General features: G+C 44.4%; 1 protein-coding gene across 2 annotated transcripts; it reads left to right on the top strand.

Annotated features, from left to right (window-relative positions):
* Positions 1–5,780: 5,780 nt before the first annotated feature.
* On the top strand, positions 5,781–24,405 carry TMEM165 (transmembrane protein 165). 2 transcript variants are annotated; one of them, XM_073583556.1, is made up of 6 exons: positions 5,781–6,195; positions 18,109–18,331; positions 18,872–19,047; positions 19,238–19,420; positions 19,810–19,915; positions 23,753–24,405. In XM_073583556.1, the coding sequence occupies exons 1-6, from the start codon at positions 6,031–6,033 to the stop codon at positions 23,827–23,829; spliced, it is 930 nt and encodes a 309-aa protein (XP_073439657.1). In that variant the 5' UTR covers positions 5,781–6,030; the 3' UTR covers positions 23,830–24,405. The 2 variants fall into 2 exon arrangements, with proteins under 2 accessions (XP_073439657.1, XP_073439656.1); XM_073583555.1 differs by having other exon boundaries at positions 5,784–6,195; positions 18,106–18,331.
* Positions 24,406–24,838: the final 433 nt, after the last annotated feature.

A 24,838-nucleotide genomic window follows, 5' to 3' on the forward strand; every position in this document is an offset into this window, starting at 1 on the left:
GATCTGAAACACAGTCCGAATATGTTCCACATGAGAATCCCAATCCTTGGAGAAGATCAAAATATCATCCAGATAGATAATCAAAAATTTATCGACAAAGTCTCGGAAAATATCGTTCATGAAGCACTGGAAGACAGAAGGGGCATTAGTGAGCCCAAAAGGCATCACCAGGTACTCAAAATGTCCCTCCGGAGTATTAAACGCCGTCTTCCATTCATCCCCCTGCTTAATGCGGATAAGATTATACGCCCCCTGAGGTCAAGCTTGGTAAACCAGCAAGCACCTCTAACTCTAGAGAATAGATCCGAAATCAGTGGTAACGGATACTGATATTTAATAGTAATTTTGTTGAGGGCACGATAATCAATACAAGGCCTTAAAGAACCATCCTTTTTGGCCACAAAAAAAAACCCGGCACCTAAGGGTGAAGAGGATGGTCTAATATGACCCTTCTCCAACGCCTCTTTAATATAGGACCGCATAGCCTCGTGCTCGGGTACAGATAAATTGAAGAGCAGACCCTTGGGAAATTTACACCCCGGGCTCAGTTCAATTGCACAGTCATAACTCCTATGAGGAGGCAAGGACGCAGACTCATTCTCACTAAATACATCATAAAAGTCCGCCAAATAGTCAGGAACATCATGCGACTGAGGAGAGGTGGAAAAAACCGGAGCCTCACTAAAGGCACAACGACAACCCCAACTCACCACAGACACGGATTTCCAATCCAAGACTGGGTTATGAATTTGCAACCAGGGAAACCCCAGAACAACGGCATGATGCAGACCATGTAACACCAAAAATCTGCAATTTTCTTGATGGTCTGGGGCGACCCGCATGACCACCTGGGTCCAAAACTGAGGTTTATTTTTCGCCAAAGGAGTAGCATCAATCCCCCTCAAAGGGATAGGCGTCTGCAGAGGTGTCATCGGAAATCCACAACGTTTAGCAAAATCCAAGTCCATTAGGTTTAGCGCTGCTCCCGAATCCACAAAAGCCTTGGCAGAAAATGTGGACAGGGAGCAGATCAGAGTAATTGCCAGAAGAAACTTAGGTTGAACACCACCAACAGAAAACGTGTGTGCAAAGCGTTTCTCTCGTTTAGGACAAACAGAAATAATATGCGAGGCATCTCCACAGAAAAAACACAGCTTATTACGCCTTCTGAACTCCTGACGTTGCGCCTTAGACAAAACTCTATCACATTGCATAGGTTCAGACGTCTGTTCTATCGGTGGCAACACCTCTTGTGCAATCCTGCGTTCACGTAAACGCCGATCAACCTGAATGGCTAATGACATAGAATCGTCCAGACCAGAGGGAACAGGAAATCACACCATAGTATCTTTTACGGCTTCTGACAAACCCTTCCGAAAGAGAGCAGTCAAGGCATTATCATTCCAGGTAGTAAGGACCGCCCACTTTCGGAACTTTTGACAGTACAACTCTGCAGAATCTCGACCCTGGTTCAATGCCAACAGGGTCTTTTCAGCCTGATCAATAGCATTAGGTTCGTCATACAACAAGCCCAAGGCTTGAAAGAATGCGTTCACACTAGTCAGAATAGGATCATCTGGTTTCAAAGAAAACGCCCAATCCTGGGGATCGCCACGCAGCAAAGAGATGACAATTTTAACCTGCTGCGCGGAGCTCCCTGACGAGTTAGGCTTCAAGGCAAAAAATAATTTACAATTATTTTTGAAACTCAAAAATTTAGATCGATCCCCAAAAAATACATCAGGTGTAGGGATCTTTGGTTCAACAGCATGCGAATGAGCAAGGTAGGCGGAAATTCCACGCACTTCCGCAGCGAGCTGCTCCACACGATAAGACAATTGCTTTATCTCCATTGAGAGACAAAAAAAAATTCCCCCTACGGCCTCAGAGATATAGAGGAAAGAATATACACACTTTTTTTTTTCTTTTTTTTAAACACAATTCTTTCCTGCTATTGAGTACCCTAGGATCTGCGGTATGGCGGGTGATTCTGTTATGATTGAGTCACCGTAGGAGGCAAAAGCAGAAATGCTAGCTAAGTCCAGAAAACCAGAGAGGTTGGCAGCTATCGGATTGCAGACCCCTGAACCTATCAACACATCTAGCAGTAGCCGTGGGGGGTTCCTACGATGCCCTAGACCCCTCGATCACAGCCGGAGAATTAAATAGCCTAAAGACAGAAAGGGAAATCTAAACTGCCCCAGAGCAGACCCCAAAGCAAAAGGCAGCCCCCCACATATAATGACGGTGAAGCAAGAAGAAAGAACACAACACAGACAGAAAGATAGACTGAGCAAAGACGGGGCCCAAGCTAACTAGATAGGAAAGGACAGGAAGGCTGCTGTCTGCAGTCCGTGAAAAACCCCATGAAAATAAGAGCCAACAGACTGACAGTGAAAAAGGCCCTGAAGACGCTAGGCTTCAAAAAGACTATGTCAGTACTCAGGAATATTCTGAAGACAGAGCAACCGGCAAAAGGAGAATCAGCTCACCCCAGCAGGGAATGGCAGAATCTAGAAAAGCAAGGCAAAAAAAACAAAACACAAATGCTAAAAGGCAAAGCAGAAAACTTAGCTTTAGAGGAGCAGGAATCAGACTGGTTTCCTAGAAGTCCACAGAGAAATCACCCGCAGGGCAGAAGGGCATCGGCAGCCTTATATCCAGTCCGTGACTCCACTCAGCCAGTCATCATCATTAGACTCAGGTGCCTGATAATCAGGCTCATTACCTTCCTTTACCAGAATAGGGAGTTCACCAGACCTCAGTGACGAAGGGGAAAATGAACTCACAACAGTGGGGGCTTTTGAGACTGTTACTCCCATCACCCGACACCTGCTGCCGCTAATAACAGTGACAGCACGAGCGGATGATCGGGGTATTCCTGAGCCACCGCCTGCGATCTAACTAAATAATCGAATGAAAAACCCAATGTGAGTTCCCCCTATTTTCTTTAATCAACCAGCCAAAACTCACAGCTGGGGGCTGGTATTCTCAGGTTTAGTAAGGGGCCATGGATATAGACCCCCCAGCTTAAAATCACCAGCCCGCAGCTGCCCAGAAAAGGCGCCTCTATTAGAGGTGCCAAATCTGGCGCTTTGCCGGCTCTTCCCACTTGCCCTGTAGCGGTGGCAAGTGGGGTTATAGTTGTGGGGTTGATGTCACCTTTCAGGAGACATCAAGCCCACGGCTTAGTAATGGAGAGGCGTCTATAAGACACCTATCCATTACTAGTCCTATAGTTACATGTTAAATAAAGACACAGCCAAATAAAGTCTTTTATTTGAAATAACATGCGAAACACAGTTTTCCATTTTTACTATCACGACTAATCCCAGCGAAGCCCTCAATCTTCTGTAATAAAAGTAAAATAAAAAAAAAAAACAATATACCATACCTGTCCGTCGTTCTGACTTACGCCGTAATCCATGTCTGGGAGCTAAATAGTTTTCAACCTGGACGGTGTCAAGATGCGACCACCCCAGGCTGAAAACCACTTGTGAAAGAGGAGATGCTGCAAGTGCAGCTTCAGTGACTAGCGGTGACATCACTGATGCTGTGCTCTCAGCCGGCCTGAACTGCATTGACCTCTGGACCGTGGGAAAATGCCAGTGATGAGGTCACGGTGATCTGCTGTGAAGACACTGAGCTTGAGCTGCCTTGACTTCAACACTGGCATTCTCCCACGGTCCAGAGGTCACCGCAGTTCAGGCCTGCTGAGATTACAGCATCAGTGACTTCACCGCTAGTCACTGAATCTGTACTCGTAGCATCTCCTCATTCACCAGTGGTTTTCAGCCGGGGCGGTTGCATCTTGGCCCATCCAGGTTGAAAACTATTTAGCCCCCAAGACATGAATTACTGCGTGGGACAGAACGACGGACAGGTATGGTATATTGTTGTTTTTTTATTTCACTTTTATTACAGGAGATCGAGGGCTTCGCTGGGATTAGGCCTAATAATAAAAAAGGAACACTGTATTTAGCGTTATTTCAAATAAAAGACTTTATTCTGGCTGTCTTTATTTAACATGCAACTATAGGATTAGAAATAGATGGGTGTCTTATAGACGCCTCTCCATTACTAAGCCGTGGGCTTGATCTCACCTAAAAAAATGACTTCAACCGCACAACTATTACCCCACTTGCCACCACTACAGGGCAAGTGGGAAGAGCCGGGCAAAGCGCCAGAATTGGCGCATCTAATAGATGTGCCTTTTCTGGGCAGCTATGGGGCGGTGCTTTTAGGCTGGGGGGCCTATATCAATGGCCCCTTACCAGCCTGAGAATACCAGCCCCCAGCTGTGAGCAGGGGAGAATGATGAGAACCGCCTTCAGCACCTGCCGCCGGGGAACAGCGCTTCTTCCCCAGCGGCCGTCCGTGTGGTACTGATGCGGCACATGGTTGCCACACGTGTCCCGCAAATGTCACATTTACAAGACACGGATATCTCGGGTACCGGTTTTTCCGGTACTGGGAATATCAGGATGTGTGAAACCGGCCTAAAAAGTGACTTCTGGCTCATACATGGAGCTCAGTGTGACCAGGAGAGTCACTACAGAAGTAATGAGAGAAGAGCGAAACTGCGCTGCAAACTGGGACCGCGGCGATTGGTGAGTGACACTACGTTACATACACTTACACAGGTTTACCTAAAAAAGGAAATATTACGAGCGCCTCTTGAACTGAAATGCAGTGTATGTAAAAATCGGATACCACCCAATTGATCTGTGTGGAACATGATGATTTCCTTAGGGAGCAGTCAGACGGCCGTATGACACGGAGGACGATCAGATCGCAATCCTCGGACTGTCCGGCGGCTCTCCTGACCTGAGCGTGGCCGCTGCATAGAAATACATGCTGCCCGCTAAGGTGAGGAGAGCTGACGGCCGTACACTGCGATGTGATCGTCCTCCGTGTCATACGGCCGTCTGTCTCCGTAGACTGGAGTGGGCGAGCCTCGTCAGACATGAAATGAATACAGGATGTGATTATTTTCATGGGCAGATTCAGTCCATGACAAAAACCAGGCCGAACAACCCAACTGCGTAGCATTGGTCAGACTGCTGTGGGTTTTTCCAAGGACAACAGACTGAACATATGGTTGTGTGAACTTAGGCCAAAGCCAGGAGTGGGTGATCTATACAGAAGTGGTGACGTGATACTTTTCCTCTGGATGTCCCACTTTTTTGGAAGTCCCCTAATATTCCCTCATTACAAGATTTAATTAATAAAACTTCTTTACATAAATCTTATGAAAATAAAATTGCTATTTCAAATAACTCAAGTAACAAATTTGCTTGTAAATGGAACCGCTGGATAGAACTATTTCCATAACGGCATTGTTTTTTATTTCTAGTTTATATTTGTGTAAACTGTTTTGACTGTTTTTGATCTGACAAATATCCATCTGTTCTATGTATTTTATGGATTGATTGCATGACAATGCGCATTATTTCCCTTTCCCCCTACCCTTTCCCGGTTATTAAAATTTTAATAAAATTTATTGGAAAAACAAATACTGAGGTAAAAACTGACCAAATACTGAAGGTGCGAACGAGGCCTAAACTAGAGCAGATGTTTTTGCCAACTAGCAGAGCTGACACTAGGGGCACTGGCGTTCCTGTTTCTATGACCACTAGGGGGAGCTGGGGGTCGCTCGCAGGAGGTCACGTGTCCATGTTCTGAACGCTAGAGAATGGCCGGCGTAGCCGCCTGTTGTCTGCTTATCCTCGCCGGCTTGTTGTAGCGGCTGATGCCTCTACCAGTCCACATCTCTTCAAGAAAATGGCGTCTGTTCTTGGCTTGAGCCCAGCACAGTCCCTGCTGTCGTAGGCGTTACGCACTTCCTGTGTCACTGCCTCTGACCAATGGGCCGCGGGCTAGTGAGCTGGTCGCCTCGGCGGGTTAGATTTTCTGCAGCTGACGATGGCAGAGGGGCGGGCTGTGTGAGTGCGGTGTGGAGACGGGAGAACCGGCCGGACGGGAACGGCGGCCAACAAGTTCCTCTAAGACCGAGCTCCCAACGACTCCATGGAGGCGGCACAGCGGGGGAGATGCCCGCCGGCCCTGCTCCTCTGCGGCCTCTGTGTGCTGCTTCTCCCCGGCCTGGTGCCGGCCATCCAGGAGGACGACGGGACCCACCGCAACCACGAGCCGCCGCTGCCCCAGAGACCCGAGGAGCTGGCCCGGGCGGAGGTGAGGCCGCGGCCTGGGAGATGTGGGGCGAATGTGTGTGCGCTAGGAAAGTGTGTGTGTGTATATATATATGCTAGTATTTAGTGTGTATGTATGTGTATGTATATATATGCGTGTTTGTATGTTGGCACAGTGTGTATATGTATGCTAGTATTTAGTGTGTGTATATATGTAGGTTAGTACAGTGTGTGTGTATATGTAGGTTAGTGCATTGTATATATGTATGCTGGTAAATAGTGTGTGTGTGTATATATATATATATATATGTGTGTGTGTATGTATACATGTGTATGTTATATGGTGTGTGAATACATATATTTCCTTATAGGTGACGGGACAGAGGGTGACACTTCAGACGTATCCCGTTTTTGTTTTTTCCTTCTGGCCGTAGCCGTACGAGCTGAGATACTATATACATATATTTCCGTTAAACTAGACAACTTCTAATAAACTGTCTTCTGTCACTTTAGTCGCCTTGTTTCCCTTTTGTCCCCCGTGAACAGCCCAGTGTGATCTGCTGACGGCTTCCTTCCATTCTCCTTGGTTATCCTCACTATACCAAAGCCCCCTTGTCTGTAGGTGATAAACTGCCAGGCGATCTCTAGCCCTCGTGGCCTTCGGCTGTGGCAGGTGTAGTGGCTCCTGGTAGACCTCATGTTGGTATTGCCACCATCATGTCGCAGGGAGCCAATTAAGGGGAAGTGCAGACGCTCGGCAGCACTTTGGACACATCACGTCCGCTGCACCCAAAGTGATGCCGGATATTGAAGGCCGGTGAATCCACATGTGGTCACTGAATCGTGCGGATTCACCACATCCAGTACATGTATGGGTGAAATCTGTCTTGCAGAGGCTCGCATCTCCACAAGATAGACATACTGGGGTCTGTAAAACTGCGCCGCATGTCCGTCTCCTTGGGCATCTCTGGACGCAGTAGACATGGGATGTCTTGAAATCCCATCCACTATGCTGTAGCATCTGAACACTGCGGGTTGGACGCTGCACAAGTACACAGCGTCCAGCCCACAGCGTTTACTGATCGTGCACCTACCCTAAGGGTCCTGTTTCACTTAGCAACGCACCAGCGATCCCGACAACGATACAACCTGGTAGGGATTGCTGGTGCGTTGCTTAATGATCGCTAGTAAGCTGCCAAACAGGCAGATCTCTTCAGCGACGCAGCAACAATCCAGCGATCAAACACAGCGATGCGCGCTGGCCAGCGCGATGTCGATGACGAAAAAATGGCCCAGGACATTCCTGCACGATCAGCGATATCCAGCGGGGGGGCCGGTCACTGCTGCGTGTCAAATGTAGCGAGATCGCAGGCGAGTACACAAAATCGGTGACGCATTAGCGATCTCGCTATGTGAGATGGGGCCTTTAGAGGAAGAAGATCCTCCTTCCTGTAGCTAAACACCTACATGACCAATGACTCTTTAAATGGCCAGGATCTATGTAATCGCTGATCTTGGTCCTTACAGCGGGTTGTCTGCAGTATCCTCACAGCTGAAGCACTCAGCATTTTCTTCTGATATAGGGCAGAGTTGCATGTAAACGCTTTACATGAAAAAAAAAAAACAAAACAAAAAAAAACAGTGCTTGGATTGCAGTAAAGATTACAAGTTCTCCTGCACTTTCTCTTTAGGACCTGTCTTTAGGATGGGTCACGAGTTATCGGATCGGTGGGGGTCTGATACCTGGCACCCCCATTGACTGGCTGTTCTAACCTCTGGCTGCAACTCGATGTAGACAAGAGTAGTTTAGTTGTGAAGATTTGCAGATAAGCTCCTGTTCAAATAATTAGGTCATGAATATGAGAAGTGGACACGGTCCCTTTAAGAGGAATTTTTCAGTATTTAGCTGGCTGCTTTAGGGTGACCTCACTTGTGATTTCTGCAAAAGAGATTGTGAAATCCCAACCCTGAAGCAGCAGAATAGGTGAGCCCGTAATTCGGGCTTGCTGCGGATATTCTGCACATTGATGTTGTGGATTGCCCAAGGCAGCATACAGGCGTCTGATGTGCCAGCGTTATGTAAGATGCAGGGTCTAGGTGCGGCTCTCGGCATCGGCCCACAGATGCCAGACCTCTCCCTACATCACTGACCGTGAATGGATTCTAATCCAAAATCCTCACCACTTCTTCTTATGATCAATAAAGCAAACTGTTTGCAGGATGACGCTCCATGGTTATTACAGACTTGTCGGCGGCACCTTCTTGCTGAGCTAACATTGTACCACGTCTCGATGATGCAGTGGCTGGGATATGGTACTCGTTCTGGTCATTTGGATACACTGCGCTTATTATCATGTTCTTGGAGTGGGCTTTTTTCCACTTTTTCTCCTTGTATAAGCTGCTAACAGAGTGGCTCTATCCAGCTGAGGATTTCCATGTGTAGTACAGTCAGCCAAAGTGCTTCATTGTACGCACATGGGACATGTTGGAACTTTTTTCCTTTTACATAAATGCCTTTTTTTAGGGGTGGGTGGGCTGAAAATCGTCATTGCAGTGTGAGTTGGTGAAAGCAGTCAGACACCCTGGTGTGTAACCCTTGTCTTTGTGTCCGCAATGAAAATCTGCAGCAAGTGACAGTCATGTATATAGTATAAACCCCAGTCCAGTGGAAAAGACCTGCACCGATACAATAGTCTTCTAGTTTACACCATGTCTACTACATTGCGGAGTTGACACAGATTTTGGCCTTTGATACGTGTAGATTTTTCAGTGGCTTTGAGCAGTGAATTAAGTTGAAAATCATAGCACATGCTTTCTGCGATGTGTGTGATGCTTTAAAGGGGAATTTGGGATATTAACGTCTTATCAACAGAATATGCCATAAATGTCCTATAGATGCGCGGTCCCACTGTAGGGACTGAATCTGTCTGAAGAACTGAGTAACATTGCTCACAATTTGAGATGGAAAGGTAGCATGCCTGGGGTTCTCCATTAGCTTTCCTGTTTAGCTGTTTAAAGAGCTGTATATTAACATACATAAGTCTCAGTTAGTGATGAGAAAGCGTGCTCAGATAAGGCGTTATCCGCCATTCTTGGGTGCTAACCGAGTATCTTCAGCGTGCTCGAAAAATGTTTGCGTTCCTGCTGCTGTGTGTCTCGCGACTGTCGAATAGCCTCGTGACATGCAGGCAAGGGGACTCAAACATATTTTTCGAAAACACTTGGATAGCACCCGAACATGCTCGCGAAACGCCTTACCCGAGCTCATTCGCTCATCACTAGTGTTGATTCATCAGATGTGGGTTTTTTTGTCTTTTTTAATTCTGGTGGGTTATTGGCGACAATCTGTAAGTTATGTCTCGCACTCTTTTAAATAGGCTTTAGAATGTGTATGTCAGTCCTCAGCCGCACCAAAAAGTCAGATTTTGCGCTCCACTGTAGTAACTTTGCTCGAGAGTTTTGAAAATGAATTGGCCAAAATCATCCAGATAATGAATAACGCTTCTATATTGTTGAGTACACTAGAGTAAAACTGGTGCAAAAGCCATAATGAATTGGGCACTAAAGTAAAAAAATTCTAAAAATCCAAACTTCAAAAAGGCGTAAAAGAATGATGAATCCTGATCACCGTGTTCTCCCCATAGTAGAATTGTGAAACGCGATCTGTAAAGGTGTGAGTTTACTTAGGAGCCGCACAACTTCCTCATTCCTGGGACATTTAATATTCTGACGATTAGTTGGCATCATTGTGTGTACCATGAAGTACCAGCGTGAGTTGCCCAGAAACCGGCTGCATTATTAATGAGCAGCTGTGCGCAGCGCAGAGATGTTAATGCTCCGCTGGAGCCTGCTGGGTGCTAGTCATTAGAAGGCCAGTTTCACATCCAGCATTTACGGTCCGGGCACAGATTGCAATGTCCGGACTGTCAGCTGATGACCCAAACTCGATCCATGTAGGCAAGACCCATAGCCGGTCCACATATCACAAGCTGTACTCGGATCGAGAATGTTAGCTATGTGAAACAGGTCTAATAAGGTGATTTTTTTTTTATTTATATTTTTTTTTTGTGTTAAATTGCAAGACTATTGCAATTGTGATATCTTGTGTGCATGGATATGAAACTACCAACTATGAGTGGTATTATTGAAAAGTAGAAACCTTTTAGGAACCAGTGCAACTCAGCCAGTAAAAGGAATCTGTCACCCCATTTGTCGAGTATCAGCTGCCGGCACCGCCATCAGGGGCTTATCTACAGCTTTCTGTAATGCTCTAGATAAGCCCCCGATGTAACCTTGAAAGTTGAGAAAAATTAGTTGTACACACCCAGGGGCGGTCCGGTTTTGGTCCGATGGGAGAGGTCTGGCGCCTGCGCACTGCAGTTTTCTGCTCTGCCCTCAACAGGGCAGAGCAGTGCGCCTGCGCAGGAGCCACGACAGGCAGCAAAGAAGATGACGTCACCGTCTGAAGATGGGAGGCGCCGGACCACAACACCCATCGGACCAAGACCGGACCGCCGCTCGGTGAGTATAATATTACTCATTTTTCTTATCTTTCAGGTTACATAGGGGGCTTATCTACAGCATTCCAGAATGCTGTAGATAAGTCCCTGATGGCGGTGCAGGCAGCTGATACTTGAAAAATGGGGTGACAGATTTCCTTTAAGTGGAGATCACATAAAACTACAGAATGGGGGTCGCCAGGATTGAGGCGCATAGTGCATAAAAGTCAACAACGCTCTGCAGGCTCCATAACTGTAGTGTACCAACTTGCCCTGCCATTAACAGCACAGAATTATGCTCTTGGACCTTCATTACATAGGTTTCAGTGGGAAAGAAGCTGCATGCAGCCTTAACACCACCAAGCACAATGCCAAGCATTGCATAGAGTGGTGTAAAGTCGCCACCACTGGACTCTGGAGCAGTGGAAACGTGTTCTCTATCTAGCAGTCTGAGTCTGGGTTTGACAAATGCCAGGAGAAAGTTACCTAACTATTGTGCCAGTAGTACAGTTTGGTGGAGGACATATAATGCTATAGGGTTGTTTCTCAGAGGTTGCCATATGCCCATTAGAAGGAAGTAAACTGCTGGAGGAAGTCTTCCTCTGTAAGTCAGTCTGTGATAGGTCACTGAAGTGCTTTGAAGTGACATGTTTTGGGCATTATTCCTAAAATGTTTTTTTCCCCCCCCCCCCCCCCCCCCCCTTTTGACATTCAAAAAGCATAGATGGCTACTCTACTTATGGCCTGTTATACATTTTTCTAATTTTGGTTCTAGATATTACCACAATGAATTTTAAACAAAACAATTCAGACGCAGTTGAAGTTCAGACTTTCAGCTTTCATTTGAGAGCATCCACATTAAAATTGGATGAAGGGTTTAGGAGTTTCAGCTCCTTAACATGTGCCTCCCTGTTTTTAAAGGGACCAAAAGTAATTGGACAATTGACTCCAAGGCTATTTCATGGACAGGTGTGGGCAATCCCTTCGTTATGTCATTCTCAATTAAGCAGATAAAAGGCCTGGAGTTGATTTGAGGTGTGGTGCTTGCATTTGGAAGGTTTTGCTGTGAAGGAAACAGTGGTCAAAGGAGCTCTCCATGCAGGTGAAACAAGACATCCTTAAGCTGCAAAAACAGAAAAAACCCATCCGAGAATTTGCTACAACATTAGGAGTGGCAAAATCTACAGTTTGGTACATCCTGAGAAAGAAAGAAAGCACTGGTGAACTGATCAATGCAAAAAGACCTGGGTGCCCACGGAAGACAACAGTGATGGATGATCGCAGAATTATCTCCATGGTGAAGAGAAACCCCTTCACAACAGCCAACCAAGTGAACACCACTCTCCAGGAGGTAGGCGTATCAATATCCAAATCTACCATGAAGAGAAGACTGCATGAAAGTAAATACAGAGGGTTCACTGCATGGTGCAAGCCACTCATAAGCATCAAGAATCAAAAGGCTAAACTGGACTTTGCTAAAAAAAAATCTAAAAAAGCCAGCACAGTTCTGGAAGAACGTTCTTTGGACAGATGAAACCAAGATCAACGTCTACCAGAATGATGGAAAGAGAAAAGTATGGCGAAGGCGTGGTACAGCTCATGATCCAAAGCATACCACATCATCTGTGAAACACGGCGGAGGCAGTGTGATGGCGTGGGCATGCATGGCTGCCAGTGGCACTGGGTCACTAGTGTTTATTGATGATGTGACACAGGACAGAAGCAGCCAAATGAATTCTGAGGTATTCAGAGCCATACTGTGTGCTCAGATCCAGCCAAATGCAGCCAAACTGATTGGTCGTCGTTTCACACTACAGATGGACAATGACCCAAAACATAAAGCCAAAGCAACCCAGGAGTTTATTAAAGCAAAGAAGTGGAATATTCTTGAATGGCCAAGTCAGTCACCTGATCTCAACCCAATTGAGCATGCATTTCACTTGTTAAAAACTAAACTTCAGACAGGCCCACAAACAAACAGCAACTGAAAACCACCACAGTGAAGGCCTGGCAGAGCATCAAAAAGGAGGAAACACAGCGTCTGGTGATGTCCATGAGTTCAAGACTTCAGGCAGTCATTGCCAACAAAGGGTTTTCAACCAAGTACTAGAAATGAACATTTTATTTACAATGATTTAATCTGTCCAATTACTTTTGGTCCCCTTAAAAACAGGGTGGCACATGTTAATGAGCTGAAACTCCTAAACCCTTCATCCAATTTTAATGTGGATACCCTCAAATGAAAGCTGAAAGTCTGAACTTCAACTGCATCTGAATTGTTTTGTTTAAAATTCATTGTGGTAATGTCTAGAACCAAAATTAGAAATGTTGTCTCTGTCCAAATATATATGGACCTAACTGTATATCATAAAGATTGTAGGTGATAAATCTACAGCCCAGAACAATATTTAGCCTTCAGCAACCTACTGTGAGCTGTGAACTGGGTATTATACCTCCAGCTCCAGAGAGAACCATTGGCACACATACATTTTCTTGTTTTACAGCCTTGTATTGGAAAGTCAGCAAATGGTAAAAAATATGTAGAAAAGCCAATTCCCCTTTAAGCAGTGCAGTACTACTGTTTGCTCGTCCTGTTTGTGTCATGACCTATTACTGAATGTCCTGGTCATACTGGTCATTGAAGTGATAGACATTTCTTCATCAATACGTTTTGTGCCAATTTTGGTTCCAGCTTTCCACTGTATCTTCTATATGGGCTGCAGCGTTAATGATGTGACCTTTTATTTTCTCCTTCGTTAATCCGATTAATTAAAATGAATCTCTTGTACCTCCTGCAGAGAGGCCATGGCCTGTTGTACAGTCAGCTTCTTTATCAGATTCTTGCTCCATCTGCTGTTTCATTGCTGTATTGTGAAGGCAGAGAGTATGTCCATCTTGAGCCCATCAGCTCTAATGACTCTGTCCTAGAAGGATTGCCATCGGCTGTTTCATGGCTCTGAGGTTTCTCTTATTTTTGGGTTGTGTGGTGTAGTGGTATGGGAGTTGAGCATATATGTTGTCCAGAGGTGCAAAGCTTTGTCCTAGAAATGTCTCTCTAGTGTCTGGGGTCAGGATTGTCATTGTCCAGCTGCATGCACAAAAAAGTGAAATATTAGGGCTATTCTGGCACAACCACTGCCCTATACCAACAGAGGACACATTTTGGTGACTGGGTCTCATTAGTTGAACCCACAATAACTTAATTGTCACCTATTCTATGGATAGATGATTTACTTGTTTTAACACAAAAAAAATTTAAAGGGACACTAAAGCAAAATCAAAATTGCTCCTTTATGTTTAAAGGGGTTTTTCCCACAATGGTAAGGTATCCTCTATCCATAGGATTAGGAACGAACTCCTGATCAGTGGGGCAGTACTGCTTCAGGAACCCCCAGTAATCCTGAGATTGGGGCTCTTTAGTGCCCTGCCTGGATGGAGTGGAGGTCCGTCATGGGCGCATTGATCCTACTCGTTCTCTGTCGGCTGTACCCTGACCGGCCCATGATCTACCGCTGCTTTATACAGGCTGGGCTGCAGAGCCCTATTGTCGGGATCGCTGGGGGTCTCATTGGTTGTCCCCCTAGTAGTCAATGTCATCCTGTATCTGATGGATCAGGGATAGCTTACCTTGTTGAAATACCTCAATCATATCAAATAGCTCCAAAAAGGGAAAGCTTACTTATTGGAAGATTTAGCAAAAGTGGAAAGTAGAGTAAAATCAGATTCCATCTTTTTAATTTATTTTTTTTACTTTTAGAGAAACATTTTAAAACCAGCAATGCGGCTGGCAATAGCTTCTGCTCCACTTCTCCTCCATAATGTCAATACTTTGTCTCACATTGCTGTACATTTAGTTTTCTATAGGAATATCATTGGACATTTTTGATTGCTTTTTTATAACCGTCTGCAGCAAATGTATCTTCCCCAATTGCTAAAGTATTAGCGTCCTTAGTGTGTGTTAGATGGATTCGGCTGGCAGTGATTTTTCATGTCCTACACTGCCAAGTGTATTCTATAAGTTGCCTTAGGCTGTGTGCCCACGTAGCGATTTTTAAGCGTTTTTGCCGCGATTTTCGGCTCAAAAACGTTTAAAAATCGTGTACGGAACGCCCCCCATGCATTCCTATGGCATTCCGCACATGCTGTGCTAATCAGGGCTGTGGAGTCGGTAAGCCAAACCTGCGACTCCGACTCCTCAATTTCCCTTACACCGACTCCGACTCCACGACTCCGACTCCGACTCCCACACATATTGCTTATATTTAAGTGAAAAATTTATTGTAGTACAATGTGAACCTCAGACATTTAATCATTTTTATGATCCAATAATCAAGATATTTATATAGAACAGAATATATATTGGTGTACTACCCAGTTTTCATTCTTTTTGGTACAGATACGATATGGATAGACAGATATGGATAAATGGATAGAGCAGATTTCTAATCTGCTTTTGCTATTGAAAACATTATCTATGAGCTCAAAAACCTTTCAGGTGATGCAGTTTTTTAAAAAGATGATCTGCTTTTGCAGCTGAAAAACGTATCCTCAAAAAACACAGGAAAAACGCTGTGTGTGAATGTAGCCTTAGATCAGGAATATAACAGCCATTTATAGGACATTTCATAACTTTCCCAAACTCCTATGAAAAAATATTCAGCACATCCTGCATTGAATTACTGTACCCAATTTATTATATATTTTAGGAGTCGGAGTCGGTCCATTTTATACCGACTCCGACTCCACCAAAATGAGCACCGACTCCACGACTCCGACTCCACAGCCCTGGTGCTAATGCTGCGCTTTCTTTCACGGCGGAATCGCATCGCGGAAAAACGCAGCATGCTCATTCTTTTGTGCGGAATCGCAAAGAATTGCTGCGATTCCGCACCCATAGGAATGCATGAGAATCGCTTACTTCCCGCATGTGGCTATGCCCACCATGCGGGAAGTTAAGCGTCTCATGTGCGGTTGGTACCCACGGTGTGGAGGAGAGGAGACTGTCCTCCAGGCCCTGGGTACCATACCCCTGTAAAAAAAAGAGTAAAAAATCGGGGTATATTTACCTTCCGGCGTCCCGCGCTGCATTCCCGGCCTAAGCGTTCCCAGTAATGCCTTGCGGCAGGGTCCTGTGATGACGTAGTCTTGCGTGACTCTAGCGGTCTCGCGAGATCGCTATAGCAACGCGAGACCAACGTTATCACAGGTCTCGCAAGGCATTACTGGGAACGCTGAGGCCCGGGATGGCAGCGCGGGAAGCCGGAAGGTAAATATACCCCAATTTTTTTTTGCATTTTTAACATTCTATCTTTTACTATTGAGGCCGCATAGCCGGCCTCAATAGTAAAAACCTGGTCACACTTGTCAAACACTATGTTTGACGAGTGTGACCAACCTGTCAATCACTTTCCAAGCGATGCTTCAAATCGCTTGGAAAGTGCTTGAATATCGCACGCGAAAATCGTGGCATAATCGCGGTGAAATCGCGCGGAAAAAAACGCGCGATTTCTGGGAAGGAGTCCGGTTTTTAGTGTCCGGAATAAAACGCTACGTGGGCACATAGCCTAAGGCTGAGTGCAGACGGAGTTTTGAGCCCTGCGGATTTTTCCGTGCAGAATGGAAGAAAACCACAGGTCAAATGACCTGCATTTTTCCTGCGGATTTCTTCCATTTTTCACGCGGTTTTCATGCGGTTTTTGTGCGTTTTTCCATTGCGGTCTTCCCCCTGCGGATTTGGTAACGGGAGATAGAAAACCGCACAAAAGAAGTAACATGCTGCGGATTTTGTACCGCAGGAAAACCGCGTGGAAAAATCCGCAGCGTCTGCACAGCATTTTTTTTTTTTTCATTCATTTTAAAGGTACTGTACATCACAATGCGGATATGCAATGTTTCTGCGCGGTAAAATCCACTGCGGAAACGCTGCAAATCTGCATCGTGTGCACATGGCCTAACAGTCATTTTCTTTTTGACAGCAGTGCCCTATCGTACTCCCTTGTGACCATTTCCCATACACATGCACTTTTATATCGGCTGCTGGCTGTTTGCTTTACACTGAATACTGGGTCAGCTCAGGAATAAATGTTAGTGTGCAGCCGGTCTCGTGATGTACGAGGTGCTGGTATAACGGACACACGCCGACTCAGCCAGGCGCGGGAGCGCCGCTCGGAACATTAACCCCTGCAGATCCCTACCAGCCATTGATGGTGATCCTGCACCCGACAAGAATATTAACATTTAACTAGTTTCTCTGTGACATCACAGGGATCTTCATGCCTTCTCTTTATACCCTTCTCCTTTCTGGCACTGGAATAATAATCTTTATTTTTATATAGCGCTAACATATTCCGCAGCGCTTTACAGTTTGCACACATTATCATCACTGTCCCCGATGGGGCTCACAATCTAAATTCCCTATCAGTATGTCTTTGGAATAAGCGATTGTGTGAAAAAGGCATCGGCGGAGCCGAAACATTGTATATATCGCTTCCACTGTATTATTCTGTTACGCTCCCAGATTGTGTGTGAATAAAACATAAATCATTTGGCATGATAATCCACATGAGTGTGCGGTGAATTACAATTATCCTACTAGGTCAGCTCGGCAGGATGGATGGGGGCTGTATGTACACTGGATTTTTTTTTTTTTTTTTATAACTCTATTTATGGAATTTTACTTCAGAAAATCAGAACAATATAACAAATCCAACACATCAATAAATGTTAGACTGTCCATATTTTTACATATTGTGTGTATAAACAATACCATATAACTAAACACCTTTACACGGAATAAAGAAAAGAGGTGTAAAGAGAAGATAAACTACTCAATAAAGAAATTTAACAAGAAGAGAGGGGAAAAAAATAAGGATAAGAGAGGGTAACAGGGGGAGGGAAGAACACCACTGTTCAATGCTCGCTATCTTTCTTTTGATACCACCGTTCATACAATCTCTACAATAAGATCTATATTCCTCTGAATGTTATTGTAGCCAGCTAAACCAAGTATCTCTAAACTTTGCATAGGTATCATGTAAGGACGCAGTTAGATCTTCCATATGCATTAGGTCATTCACCTTTGTGATCCATAAGGCAACCGAGGGACATACTGTTCTCTTCCATGCCAGGGGAATACAGGTGTGAGCCGCCGTTATCATGAATCTTAGAAGAGAGCACCTGTAGGTGTTAGTGGGGATCCCGCAGTGATGCAGCGAAAACAGCCGGACCCAACTCGCCCTCGTAATCTGTAACTTTATGTATGATGCTACTTACCCCAGACTGTACACTGGATTTTATGTTCCCGCTGGAAATACTTCTGGCTGAAGTCTGTAATTACAGCAATGAGGCGAGCGTGCACATACATGTGATGGTTTATTATTACAATTTAATGCCGATTTAATATGCAGACTGAATAATGGCTATGAATAATGGTTATGTTTCACCTTGTTCCACAGCAGAATCCCACCCAACCACCTGTTGTACAAGTTGGGAATGCAGACACCAGCCCCACTGCTAACCTGGGCTTCATCCATGCCTTTGTAGCGGCCATATCTGTGATCATTGTGTCAGAGCTGGGAGATAAGACTTTCTTCATAGCTGCCATCATGGCGATGCGCTATAACCGCTTGACCGTCCTCGCTGGAGCAATGCTTGCCTTAGGACTGATGACTTGTTTATCAGGTGACTTTTTTTTGCATAGTTTATTATGGTGTTGTGTGTTTTAGTATAAAGCTCTGCTCATGGCTACATTTGCAGCATAGAAAGATATTGGTAAAAACAACCTAAATTAAATGTGGAAAATGCCAAAGATATGTTTGCCATTCGCTTGTTAAATGTATGATCAGTGGGTGGCTGATGGCTGAGATCCCCGCTGATCCCAAAAATCCCGTGTCCCCTGTCAGATTGGAGTAGTAGTGCACATGCATGATCACTGTTTTATTCTCTATGGGAGCCATGGTTGTGCACACACACTGCCGCTGCCGCAGAGGTCTATGGAGAAGTAGTCATGCATTAGCGCTCCATGCACACAATAGGCATCTATTCTTGGATTGTGGGGTCTAAGCAGTCATATCCCCATCAGTCACACATTTATCACCTATCTCGTGACATCCTAGGTAAAAATATGCATTTTGTGAGACTCTTTTAAGAAGCGTTAATTCTTGTTGTCCATGACCACATTGCTTCCGTTTCCTGATGCCTTTTCCTTGTCCCCCTCCTTAGTGTTGTTTGGCTACGCCACCACAGTCATCCCCAGGGTTTACACCTATTACGTATCCACGGCTCTTTTTGCAATATTCGGAATTCGAATGTTACGGGAAGGGTTAAAAATGAGTCCGGATGAAGGTCAGGAGGAGCTGGAGGAAGTTCAAGCTGAAATCAAAAGAAAGGATGAAGAGGTACTTATAAATCTGACTTTGTTAACCATGGTGATCGCGCTTGTTACTTTTGTACAATCCTCGTCAAGCTGCAGTGAAAAAATTTCACCCACCCTAATTTCTGACAAAAGATCGCTTAGAAATTCACACATGTCGAGTATTGTACAAATATTCTAAGTTCCTTCTTTCTTTTTTTTTTTTAATCTCCAAGCTTCAGAGAACCAAGCTCCTGAACGGTCCTAGTGATGTGGAAAGTGGAATTGGACCAGCGGTTCCCAAGAAGAAATGGATGCAGTTCATCTCCCCAATTTTTGTCCAAGCGTTCACTTTGACGTTCCTGGCAGAGTGGGGGGATCGCTCACAGCTAACTACTATTGTCTTGGCTGCCAGAGAGGTGAATATATTTTCTTTGGAAAAAAAAAATATTTTAAATAATAGATTTTAAACTATGTCTAATTTCAGAGCAGATCTGTCACCATTTATCTTAGTACAAACTGCACACATTACATTAATAGATCTGATGAGGCTGATGTACTCGCTCTGAAATTACGAGAATGCCGATATACTCCTCTTTGAAAGTTTACTCTAAATCTAGTATGTAGTCAGTAGATTTAGCTGGCAAGTAGTATAGTGAAGAGCACACCCAGATTTTAATGTACATTAACCTCTTCACAGGACCGCCTCTCTAAAAGGTATTATCTCATAATTTTGAGTAGTCATCTCCAACAGGTTTCCTTATTGCTCTTACTAGTAACTGCAAATGTCATGGTGTTTTTCTTGCAGGACCCGTTTGGCGTCGCTGTTGGTGGTACTGTAGGACATTGCCTTTGCACTGGGTTAGCAGTCATTGGTGGAAGGATGATTGCACAGAAGATTTCAGTTCGAACCGGTAAGTAGACAGGTTGATTTATTTTTATTACTTATAAGGCTAAGTTCACACGTACCGGAATTCTCGCGGAAATTACCGCGAGAATTCCGGAATTCCAGTCCGCGGGAAAATCGCATTTTAAATTCCCGCGATTTTCCCGCGGAAAAACTAGCATTTTGCGAGCGTATTTAGCTTGCAAAATGCTAGCGTTTTCCAAGCGATCTGTAGCATCGCTTGGAGAACTGATTGACAGGTTGGTTACACTCGTCAAACATAGTGTTTGACGAGTGTGACCAACTTTTTACTACTGAGGCCGCCTATGCAGCATCAGTAGTAAAATATAGAATGTAAAAAAAAAATAAAAAACGGTGTTATTCTTACCCTCCGACGTCCCGCGCAGCCGTTCCCAGTAATCCTTTGCGAAAATGCCCGCGATGACGTCAGTTCTCGCGGGATCGCGACGTCTCGCGGTAGTTCGCGATGACGTCGCACGAATGACCGCGAGAACGGACGTCATCGCGAGCATTTTCGCAAAGGACTACTGGGACCGGAGCGTGGAGAGAGGCGGGAAGGCTGCGCGGGACGTCGGAGGGTGAGAATAACAATATTTTTTATTTTAAATTCTATTTTTTACAGGGATATGGTACCCAAAGCCCGGAGGACAGTCTCCTCTCCTCCGGACCGTGGGTACCATCCGCAATTGTTCTGCTTACTTTCCGCATGGTGTGCACAGCCACATGCGGGAAGCAAGCGGAACAATGCATTCCTATGGGTGCGGGATCGCCGCGATTCCGCAAATTAATGAGCATGCTGCGGTTTTTACCGCGAAGCGATTCCGCCGCGGTAAAAACCGCAGCATTAGCACAGCATTGCGGAATCCCATAGGGATGCTTATTTTTCGCGTTTTCGCTGCAAAATCGCGCGGTTAAAACCGCCGCGGAAACGCGAAAAAAATGCAACGTGTGAACTCAGCCTTACAACTACCGTAATTAGGAAAGAAAAAATTATATGTAACTATTCAGTATACAGTGGGGCAAAAAAGTATTTAGTCAGTCAGCAATAGTGCAAGTTCCACCACTTAAAAAGATGAGAGGCGTCTGTAATTTACATCATAGGTAGACCTCAACTATGGGAGACAAACTGAGAAAAAAAAATCCAGAAAATCACATTGTCTGGTTTTTTTTTCATTTTATTTGCATATTATGGTGGAAAATAAGTATTTGGTCAGAAACAAAATTTCATCTCAATACTTTGTGATATATCCTTTGTTGGCAATGACAGAGGTCAAACGTTTTCTGTAAGTCTTCACAAGGTTGCCACACACTGTTGTTGGTATGTTGGCCCATTCCTCCATGCAGATCTCCTCTAGAGCAGTGATGTTTTTGGCTTTTCGCTTGGCAACACGGACTTTCAACTCCCTCCAAAGGTTTTCTATAGGGTTGAGATCTGGAGACTGGCTAGGCCACTCCAGGACCTTGAAATGCTTCTTACGAAGCCACTCCTTCATTGCCCTGGCGGTGTGCTTTGGATCATTGTCATGTTGAAAGACCCAGCCACGTTTCATCTTCAATGCCCTTGCTGATGGAAGGAGGTTTGCACTCAAAATCTCACGATACATGGCCCCATTCATTCTTTCATGTACCCGGATCAGTCGTCCTGGCCCCTTTGCAGAGAATCAGCCCCAAAGCATGATGTTTCCACCACCATGCTTTACAGTAGGTATGGTGTTTGATGGATGCAACTCAGTATTCTTTTTCCTCCAAACACGACAAGTTGTGTTTCTACCAAACAGTTCCAGTTTGGTTTCATCAGACCATAGGACATTCTCCCAAAACTCCTCTGGATCATCCAAATGCTCTCTAGCAAACTTCAGACGGGCCCGGACATGTACAGGCTTAAGCAGTGGGACACGTCTGGCACTGCAGGATCTGAGTCCATGGTGGCGTAGTGTGTTACTTATGGTAGGCCTTGTTACATTGGTTCCAGCTCTCTGCAGTTCATTCACTAGGTCCCCCTGTGTGGTTCTGGGATTTTTGCTCACCGTTCTTGTGATCATTCTGACCCCACGGGGTGGGATTTTGCGTGGAGCACCAGATCAAGGGAGATTATCAGTGGTCTTGTATGTCTTCCATTTTCTAATTATTGCTCCCACAGTTGATTTCTTCACTCCAAGCTGGTTGGCTATTGCAGATTCAGTCTTCCCAGCCTGGTGCAGGGCTACAATTTTGTTTCTGGTGTCCTTTGACAGCTCTTTGGTCTTCACCATAGTGGAGTTTGGAGTCAGACTGTTTGAGGGTGTGCACAGGTGTCTTTTTATACTGATAACAAGTTTAAACAGGTGCCATTACTACAGGTAATGAGTGGAGGAAAGAGGAGACTCTTAAAGAAGAAGTTACAGGTCTGTGAGAGCCAGAAATCTTGATTGCTTGTTTCTGACCAAATACTTATTTTCCACCATAATATGCAAATAAAATGAAAAAAAAACAGACAATGTGATTTTCTGGATTTTTTTTTCTCAGTTTGTCTCCCATAGTTGAGGTCTACCTATGATGTAAATTACAGACGCCTCTCATATTTTTAAGTGGTGGAACTTGCACTATTGCTGACTGACTAAATACTTTTTTGCCCCACTGTATGTACCGGTTCATACAGTGCTGTGCAAATTAATTGGGACAAAGCTTTTTTTCAAGTAAAAAAGTTGTGAGTGCCTGTTCAAAGCAGTTAAAACTGGTTTGAATCACTGACTGGTAACCAACTTACGATTTTACTTAAAAAATGCTTTGTCCCAATTAATTTGCACAGCACTGTATAAAGACTGACCATAAGCTAGCTACACACATCACTTGGCTGTCTCCCCAATGCTCTCTTAGCTGCTTTATCCACTTGTAATCTGCAGTGACAGAGGATCTACCATGGGCAAATTCAATGTGCCCAATTCCTAATTCTCCCAATATACTTTTGAGGGGGCAGTTTGGAGGCCCCAATGTACTTTATACCTTCTGGTTTTAAGAGTAGAAAGAAAAAATATAAAGCCCTCCTCTACATAGTGATAGTGTAGTCTTGTGTTCCCAGCTGTGATGTGTTCAGATCCTTATGCTGAAGGAAAGAATTTTCTTCTAACCAAACTGTGCACGTTATTTCCCCTGTTGGGGTTCATTCCTGTTATATGGACAGGATCATAGATGTGTGAATGAGACTCAAAGCAGAAAACGATTCAGGTAGATTCACAAATGTCACTGGTTCGCTCTGCTTAATTTTCTGCTTCAGGTCTGGCCAGATTCTAGATTCCCATGTTCTCCAGACTAAAGCCCCCATACATATGAGAGAGCAGTTGGTCAAACGATTTGGACAATCTTTCCCTTCTGACTGCACCTTAGTTTTGGGTTTAGTTGAGTGCCCCTGTTATTTGTGTGGGCAGCTGCCAGAGTCCTCTGCGAGAGGCTTTTGTCAGAGAACCAAAGGTTTGGTTGTGGAAAATTAATGGTGGAGGCATACACTTTAGACTAATGACCAATATCTGCAGACTCAGACATCTTTAGTCCAATGTGTATGGGAGCCTTAATGTTAAAATAAATAGGTGATGGTCAGGAAATGTGTTTGTATTTTAAACATGAATTATTAATTCAAACCAGACTAGCCCCGATGCTAAGGTGGTCTCCTCCACGGCGGACTCTGCTGTAGACTCGTGCTCCTCGTTCACATGCGTGCGATACAGTACCTGGCCTCGGGTTATGTATGTGTTTGTGTGTGGATATAGAAAGATTTAGATCGGTTGGATTGATAAGTGAGTGAAATTTACAAAGCAAAATATCCAAACCAGTCCTAACTTGTCTCTTCTGTTTTGTTCCTCTTTTTCAGTGACTATCATCGGTGGAATAGTTTTCCTTGCTTTTGCTTTCTCTGCTTTATTTATAAGTCCGGATGCTGGTTTTTAGCTTCTTTTTTTTTTTTCTTCTAAAATTTAGATTGTGGAAAGAGACTCCTTTTTGTACTGTAGTTCTGTATATAATGTACAAAGGTGTTAGAAGAGATGTCCTCTGTACAGAATCACGCAATGCTGGTGACTATTTTTTATGTTTTGTCATCTAAGTTTTTGACTCCTGTTTTATCTCCACCTTTGTGAATTCAGCCATATTTACAGATGTAAGGCCTACTCTGCCCTTAGCATTTTGTCGTCATTTTGCTTGCATTTTCTTATGAAACAGGTAACGATTCTATACACTTAAAAGCAGAACCAGGTCTTGTCTGGAGCTGGCCATTTACATCATGATCTATCTATGGCTTAAAGCTATTATGGAAGTTTTTGAAAGGCACAGTTTTCCTCGTAAACATTTATCCTCAAGCATCTCTCCAACACTATTGTGCCATTGCCGGGCGCAGTATCCAGAATGTAGAAGTTGTCAATATTTGACATGCTGTCTGTTCAGATTGGTTAACAGCAGAAAAGTCTTTGTTTATGGATGTGAAACGTTTTCACTTCAACTAAGGAAATAAAATAGAAATATGTTTTATTTGCTCGACAGGCTTATTGAAAGAAACCCACTTTCTTTTGTCGTTTCTAAAGATGAAACTGGTTTATCATGGCACTCCAGCAGTATTATTTTTTTGCATGTGTAATGCTAACTTACCAACAATATTCAAGTATTTGGTTTTATCCGATCCCTGTTACATCCAATCGTTTTGAACCTTATCACAGGTAGTTCTGTGTGTAGACTGGGGAATCTATGCTTTGAAAAGAAGTTTTGACTGTGCTGCTCCTGCTTGTTAGAGCTGACATGGAGAAACCTGTTACCAGCAGAGGGCAACACATATGATACTCAGAATGCACATCATGGCTCAGCAGTTCTAAACTACACTGCACTACCAGTAATATAGATCAGTAATGAGACTCTGTGCCTTCTGTCTGCAAAGCTAGGGATATTACAGGAAGCCTGTTGGAGCAGA

This window comes from Dendrobates tinctorius, unplaced genomic scaffold (genome assembly GCF_039654945.1).
Source record: "Dendrobates tinctorius isolate UK_male_01 unplaced genomic scaffold, ASM3965494v1 ptg000079l, whole genome shotgun sequence".
NCBI lineage: Eukaryota > Metazoa > Chordata > Amphibia > Anura > Dendrobatidae > Dendrobates > Dendrobates tinctorius.

Excerpts from the sequence above, each read along its gene's own strand:
- TMEM165 (XM_073583555.1), top strand. The coding sequence starts at position 6,031 with ATGGAGGCGGCACAGCGGGGGAGATGCCCGCCGGCCCTGCTCCTCTGC. Across the intron at positions 19,421-19,809 it reads TTGTCTTGGCTGCCAGAGAG|GACCCGTTTGGCGTCGCTGT; the intron begins GTGAATATATTT and ends TTTTTCTTGCAG. Across the intron at positions 19,916-23,752 it reads GAAGATTTCAGTTCGAACCG|TGACTATCATCGGTGGAATA; the intron begins GTAAGTAGACAG and ends CCTCTTTTTCAG.